The following is an 8,343-nucleotide window of genomic DNA, read 5'->3' on the forward strand; positions in this document are numbered from 1 at the left end:
TGATTCATAAAAACTGCAATTTCTCTAGTAGTTATCAAAGAACTGAACTGAGTAATTCGAATAGAAAAATTGTAGGGGCTGTGTTGTACTCGGATAACTTCAAGAAAAAAAAGTCCTATAACATGAGTCCGCAAACGCTTTGTTTTTGAGATACAGGTGTAAAAAGTCAAGTTCCCTTCAAAAGATATTCAACTTGAATTGGAAGTTTTGTCGTATCTGCAATCGATTTCGAGAAAAAATTCCAAACAGTTCTCTACAGTAATTCTCTGTAAAATCTAAATTATTATGAAGATCCAGTTAGATAGCTGTGATGAATGAATTCATTCTATGTTTTGGTAGTTATTTACCTACTCTGTAGCGAAGATTAATGATGATTCGATAAACTGGTGAAGCATCACAAAAAAGTAAGACTACAAGAAACATCCTGTATTTCGAAAACAAAGTTTTATTCTTGAAAGTAACCGAGGAATCTCTCATTTTCCTCCGTAACTCTATTTTAGGAACATCCAGTATAAGGTAAGATTATCCGAATTGGTAATTCGAAATATTATTTCGAGTAATTTGGTTTAAACTTCGTTATCAAACTTATTTTTCTCACATTACATACATGAGTAAACGTTGTCGTCATAAAATATTTTTCGATTACCCCCCCTTCAAAAAAAAAAAGGGCTACGCCTTTGCTACAAGAAGCCGAACACTATTAATTTTGACCAAGAATTTAAGACCTCAAAAATCATAAAAATTTCGTCAAAATGATAATCTCTTGTTCCCTACAGTACATACGTCTTACGCTATAAGTAATTGATGGTAATTCAATATACATTAGTCCCTTTATGGATTTCCATCAAGCATCGGCTATTCCTCTTTAATTATTCAGCAATTTGGCCATAGCGTAATTAAGCGAACTCCGGATTTATTGTTGGTTAGAGTGTGGTCCGAGGGTGCAGTTCTGTGATTGTGCCCCTTGTGGTTGCCCCGCTGTCTATGATTAATCACCTTATTTCGAGTGCGCGAAAGTGAAAATCGAACCATCGAAAAATTATCGCTCTTTCCAGACTGGAAACTGGAAGTGACTTCTCGAGCGAAATGAAATAATGCGGCGAGGTAGAGACGTCGAAAGCAGGCTTAATATCGGGACACGGTTGGTGCGCACCAACTTTAAAGATTCATTGCCTTCAACTTCGTTATCGCCAAAACATGTTTTGTGCTCATTTCCTCCATAGGATAATGCTCACTGATCGTTTTGGAAACAACGCTTGTTGAAGGATAACTCGAGCTTTAGTTTATCTTCGCCTTCCTGTTAATTTTGAAGTCGGAATTTCCGTTATGACGTTGAAGTGAAGATTTTGAGCGTTCCGTCGTCATAATTTGGCAAGTCCTGCGAACTTCTAGGAATTGCGAGGTCGGAAAACAATGGAGAGGTATTGTTTCATTCGGAATAAAGGAAGTACTGAAGCTCAAAGAGAACTTTTCACGAGATTAAATTCCCACGTACACAAAGACTGGAGGAGAAAGTATACAGCTTCTAATGATTCATTTCCTCAGCTCTGGTAGCCTTCAGGTCGAAGATCGTCATACGCACTCCTCGAGTTCGACGAAACAAAAAATCATCCATGGTCGTGGCAATATAGTTACTATTCCGATTTCATCCTTTCTCCTATATTCGTGTTGACATAGATTAACTGCATTCTGGAACTTTTTAGTTTCAGTGACTGAAATATGTAGTAGCCTGAAAGTTGTAACCGAAAGTCGCCCAGAAGTATTCACAAGAACAAATTATCTGTGAGGAGAGTTTTAAAAAGGCACAACTTCCATCCATATCATTTTCAACGAACTGAAACGTTAGATGATGATTTTAATAAAGGGAAAGCATTCTTATAATTAATCTTAAGAAGAACTCGCGCGAATAGAGATTTTCTACGTCCCATTTTATTCACCGATGAAGCTATATTCCATAGAGATAGATTCTTCAACAGAAAAAACAATATTTTATGGCGAAGAGAGAATCTACATGCTACAGTACCAATGACAAGCCAGAAGTGGTTTTCGGTCAATGTTTGGGTGAGAATGAAAGATTGATTTATTAATGGACCTTTCACTCCCTGAAACATTGATTGGAAATGACTATTATCAACTCTTGCGAGAGACTCTGCCCGATCTTATGGAAGATATTCCATTGAGTCAGTTTCAAGGAATTTGGTATCAACATGATGGTTGCCCTGCCCACACAGTGAGAAATGTACGAGAAAATCTACATGATGTGAATTATCTTTCACAGAAATTAAATAATTTTTCGATTCTTCTGCTGATGTGTAGTTAATTCTTACCTTTGTGAAATATGCAATCATTTTTAAAAATTTCTCCAATAATATCATAAAATACCATTTATACTAGGTGTTTCATTTTATACCAGACAAAACTATATAGTCATGTAGTTGACACCGGGAGAATCATTTTTGCCTTATGATATATACCTCGTTTTCGAAGCATAAGCGAGATACAAGGTGTGTAACGTCATTTGTGACCAATACTCTATTGAGCGTGGTCAGTTATGTATAACCTTTGAACTTACGATTTTTGGTCGAATCAGAGTATTTTTGAGTGTTCAATTCAGAGAAGTTAAAGAACCTTGAAAAAAATTCAACATGGCGGAAAAACTGCAACGTTTGAATTTTTTCAACTCGATTGTCGAATTGAATTTCATTTTCTGAATCAACAAATTTTGCTAAGAATTTCTGTGAAAAATTTTTTTTCAAAAATCGAACAAAAATTTTCTCTTACATGTCTTCAGCGTGAAGAAAATTTTCAGCGAAATTGATGAAATTATTATTATTATAATCAAACAATTCCTTCCTAACGGCAATCCAAATTTCTCCTTCGGTCCTCTAACATAATTGGAAAAAACAACTGGTTGGGCTATGAGCGCCAAAATTTTGGAATTGCACAATCGAAATATTCCAGATGATAAGATAAAATTATCACAAAAAACATTTCGCTGTAATTTAAATGAATCTGTGGGGGAATCTAACTCTCGAACTTGAGGTATTTGAACTGATCCAACGATATTAATTTTTGTTAAAAAGCAACGGTAATTCACAGAATTTGACAGTGTTTTTGCATTTCTAATAATATTCACTAAAATGATATCGAATCAACCGAGTATTCACAAAAGTAAATCATCTGTATGGAGAGTTTTAAACATAGGTACACAACTATACCTTCCATATCATTTTCAACGAACTGAAACGTTAGAAGATGATTTTAATAAAAGGAAAGCATTCTTATAATTAATCTTAAGAAGAACACGTGCGAATAGAGATTTTCTACGTCCCATTTAATTCACCGATGAAGCTATATTCCATAGAGATGGATTCTTCAACAGAAAAAACAATATTTTATGGCGAAGAGAGAATCTACATGCTACAGTACCAATGATAAGCCAGAAGTGGTTTTCGGTGGATGTTTGGGTGGGAATGAAAGATTGATTTATTATTGGATCTTATACTGCCCAAAACATCGACTGGAAATGACTATTATCAATTCTTGCGGGAGACTCTGCCCGATCTAATGGAAGATATTCCATTGGGTCAGTTTCAAGGAGTTTGGTACCAACATGATGGTTGCTCTGCCCACACAATGAGAAGTAAACGAGAAAATCTACAAGATCTGAATTATCTTTCACAACAATTAGATAATTTTACGATTCTTCTGCTGATGTGTAGTTAATTCTTACGTTTGTGAAATATGCAATCATTTTTAAAAATTTTTCCAATAATAAAATACCATTTATACTGGGTGTTTCATTTTATACCAGACAAAACTATATAGTCATGTAGTTGACACCGGGAGAATCATTTTTGCCTTATGATATATACCTCTTTTTCGAAGCATAAGCGAGATACAGGGTGTGCAACGTCATTTTTGACCAATATTCTATTGAGCGTGGTCAGTTATGTATAACCTTTGAACTTACGAATTCTGATCAAATCAGAGTATTTTTGAGTGTTCAATTCAGAAAAGGTAATGAACCTTGAAAAAAAATTCAAAATGTCGGAAAAACTGCAACGTTTTTTTACTCTATTGTCAAATTGAATTCCATTTTCTGAATCAACTCATTTTTCTCAGAATTTCTGTGAAAATCGAACAAAGATTTTTTTTACATGTCTACTGCAAAAAAAAATTTCACCGGAAATTGATGAAATTTCTCAAGATTATACTTTTTTTTATTCCTAACACGAATATGAAAACGGAATCGAAAAATATCGAACAGTTCCTTCGTAACGGCCATCCAAATTTCTGCTTCGGTCCTCTAACATAATTGGAAAAAACAACTGGTTGGGCTATAAGCGCAAAAATTTTGGAATTTCACTGTCGAAATATTCCAGATGATAGTATAAAATTATCACAAAAAAAATTTTGCTGTTATTCCAATGAATCTCTGTGGGGGAGTCGAACTTTCGACGTTGAGGTATTTGAACTGATCCAATGATATTAGTTTTTGTTAAAAAACGGTAATTCACAGAATTTGACAGTGTATTCGCATTTCTATAATATCTACTAAAATTATATCGAATCAACCGAGTATTCACAAGAATAAATCATCTGTACGAAGGGTTTTAAAAAGACTACCATCCATATAATTTTCAACGAAGTGAAACGTTAAAAGATGATTTTAATAAAACGAAAGCATTCTTATAATTAATCTTAAGAAGAACACGTGCGAATAGAGATTTTCTACGTCCCATTTTATTCACCGATGAAGCTATATTCCATAGAGATGGATTCTTCAACAGAAAAAACAATTTTTTATGGCGAAGAGAGAATCCAAATGTTACGGTACCGATGATGCCAGAAGTCGTTTCCGGTCGATGTGGTGGCTGGGAACGAAAGGTTTATTCATTCTTGCACCTTGGTCCCTCCACTTCACCGTCTGGAAATAACTTATATCAATTCTTGCCAGAGACCGCCCGATCTTATGGAAGATATTCCATTGAGTCAGTTACAAGGAATTTGGTATCAACATGATGGTTGTCCTGCCCACACAGTGAGAAGTGTACGAGAATTTCTACACTCAAAATTACCCCAGCGCTGGATTGGTACATTGGGACCGGTCGCATGGCCTCCCCATTCTCCGGAACTAACGCCTCTAGATTTATTCTTGACGAATTATCTTTCAGAGTTATTAAATAATTTTTATCCTCTGCCGATGTGTAGTTAATTGTTACGTTTGTTAAATATGCAATCATTTTTAAAAATAAATAGGAAAATATTGGGAATATTGGACACTATTTTATTTCTATGGTTCAATTTGTAAGAACGCTGATGTTTCGAAACATTTCGTTTCTTTTTCAAGGCTTAAAAATAAAGACACAAATATATAAGGCATACAATATGACATGATATGAGAACACATTGCCCAGTTACATCAAACAATATCGTACGCTCATTAAAATCATCAAGACAATTTTAAAGGAACCAAAAATCTTACACACAGCGAATAAGCAACTCACACATCCATCAAGTCATATTCAATATGACAATGACATCAACATAAGACGGTAAGAACATATTGAATCGACTCAACACTATTGACATGGCCAGCACTCATCTTTTAATAATAATAATAATAATCGTTTATTGATCTCATATGACATAAAATTATGTGTGAGATAAGTCACAAAAAAAAGTTAACACAAATAATTATCAAACGAATCGTTTATGAACAGTATAATAACAGTTTCTTAACAATAGAGCCTTCACACTGGCCTTGAATTCTCTAAGATTCAGAGACCTTATATGGGAAGGTAAATGGTTGAACAATTTCATGCCCTGATATGTGGGCTACATTTCAAATTTTGTTGTTCTGTTTTGGTATAGACAACACTCCCCCAATTCTTGTATGGTAATTATGAAAGCTAGATAATTTTGTGATGCTAATTATTTATTATTATAAATCGTGCTTAGGTGTTGTACATCTTCTCTATGATCAACTGTGTAATTTACTTTTATATTGATGATCTCGCTTATATAATACAAAATAATAATGATTGTAAGTTTATTCATCCATTAAGACACCAAACAAAAGGTATATAGAATAAGTAATCATGAAATATGACTAAGATGACACTGTAGTATGTATCAGTATGAAGAACCTGTATATTTTCATACTTGAGACGACAAGGTCCATATATCCAAACACCATCTTAAAATATAAATATATTTACTATGTTTACCCTTGTCGATCTTGTTGTATTCATCAACTCGCAAGGTTGTTGTGAATATACAATATAAATAATAAATATATCATGTCGCTAGATACATGAAGAAGTAATAATGATCCTATTCAGTAGTATTCTGTAATTCATTCATTCGATACTCACATTCTTGAATTACATCATGTGAGATATCGTATGTGATCAGTTCAGTGTGGCGTAAGAAATAAATACCCTTTGATGAGTCTGCAGAGTATTAATTCATCAATTCTTCTAATGTATAACAATTGACCGAACCTACCCTAGCTGGGTACATCACAACACTGTAACTCTTGCGTCTAGCAGAAAATGAAGAGAGCAAGTGTAAGACTCCAAAAACAAATTCCTGATACTTTTTTTTCGCTTGAAACCATTATGGCATATCCATTGTAAGAGTATTTTTCCATAAGGTTCGCCAAAGTCCAAAGAAGTTAAAATTTAATTCACATTCATCATTTCAGGGGAATGAGGATAATGGAATAATAATAAAATTTTTTCCCTCATTCAAGTTGCAGTATTCTGAAAAGTGCTAATCCGTCCTTTAGAATCATTCGCTCCGGTTGAACGCGCTGAAAAACATGGAAATTGAGCTGATTATATCTCCCCTTTACTCTTTCAGGGGTAGGAACGATCTGCAACGTCATTGGAGAAAGAACCTTAAAAAATTACTTGAGAATTCTGTGGAGGTGAAAAATCATCCATCATATTGAACAACATCAACTAATATTGATGAATTCCGTTTTGGTTATACGTAACGGAGATATTCAGAAGAAAAAGAAAATCATTTCGAGATGGGGATTTTAGCGAAGGACTTAAAACTCGAGTTTTCTATAGAATGTATGAGCACTAATAATGTTTCAGTGGAATTGATTGGATCCGATATATCTTCATTCTTTAAAAGCTTCCTGGTAATACGATTCCGATCAACTCGATAAGTTCACAATTGGAGTTTAAAATTGAGGTAGTGTTTCAGTGATTTCATTTTCCTTCGGAGTAACAGGAAGATACATGATTCCTAGGGGTATATGGTTTAGTTTAGATCAACTGGACTAACCTGATATTGTAAGCAGTATTTCATAGCCCCTAACAGTAAGACCTCTTAAGAGGGAACACCATCACGTGGTTGCTCAGTTGGTTTTAAAATTGAAGTCTGGTCCATTCTCCCTAGCACTGTCATGTATTTATAGACCCCCTAATTCCGCTATCTCAGATGACCAGATTTTGTGTGAGAAAATATCTCAGTTAGCTGCTTCTGAAGCTTCACTTGTCTTGGCTGGAGACTTCAACTTTAAGTTTAATACCTGACATGGTATTAAACTCTAACTTGACTCATCTCGTGATAGAATCAACTCGCTTCAGTCTGAACCAAACTCCCTCTACTCTCGATTCAATTTTCACCAGCCACGAGCAGATGCTGACGGTTCCTCAGTTCCATCCTCCTGTTGCCAAGTCTGACAACGTGGTGCTGACTGCTTCTGTCCAGGTTTCCAGGTTAATATCAGTTCACAGCCTAGAGCCAAGAGAATTACTTACAGAGTCACAAATTTTGAGGGCGTTACTGAGGATATGACTGGAGCAGATTGGTGAATCTTATTTTCGAACAAAGATCCTATGAGATGTGGGACATATTTCTCGATTTGGTTTCATCATCCATTTCCAAGAATACGACATCTAAAACAATGCTTCATAACCACTGCAAACCCTGGATCGATAGAGACCTGTTAAGTCTCACCATATGCTCAGAATGGAAATTGGTCGATTGTTTGTGATGATGTGTATGTCCTGTTTTTTGGAAAAAGGAACGACAAGGCACATTTGAGAATTGCAGGAAATATTCCAGAGTTAACAGAAAGATTGATACAATGAGCAAAGTGGTCACAAATATCTGAACCAACCAACTTCAAAATCCTTGCAGATATTGAATCTGGAGCAGAACTCTTATTTTTAGTTCATAAGGACTCTTCCACTCTGAAACTTGCCCTACTGAAATACGAGGACTCGATTGCGAATGATGGAAACAGGAAGTGGTTTTTCAACCACCTCCTCTGTGTCGTCTTGATGGAGTTGCCTGCGCCAGTGGTGAGGAGGTTGC

The 8,343-nt window shown here is 35.1% G+C and overlaps 1 protein-coding gene across 1 annotated transcript in view; it reads left to right on the forward strand.

The window, feature by feature from the left end:
- LOC123686138 (metabotropic glutamate receptor 8-like) overlaps positions 1–7,821 on the forward strand; it is a 105,423-nt gene extending 97,602 nt beyond the window's left edge. The window contains exons 3-4 of the mRNA XM_045626130.1: positions 4,961–5,096; positions 7,595–7,821. Of these exons, the coding sequence (XP_045482086.1) occupies positions 4,961–5,096; positions 7,595–7,821 (363 nt within the window). The remainder of the gene's footprint in view (positions 1–4,960; positions 5,097–7,594) is intronic.
- Positions 7,822–8,343: the final 522 nt, after the last annotated feature.

This window comes from Harmonia axyridis, chromosome X (assembly GCF_914767665.1).
Source record: "Harmonia axyridis chromosome X, icHarAxyr1.1, whole genome shotgun sequence".
Taxonomy (NCBI): domain Eukaryota; kingdom Metazoa; phylum Arthropoda; class Insecta; order Coleoptera; family Coccinellidae; genus Harmonia; species Harmonia axyridis.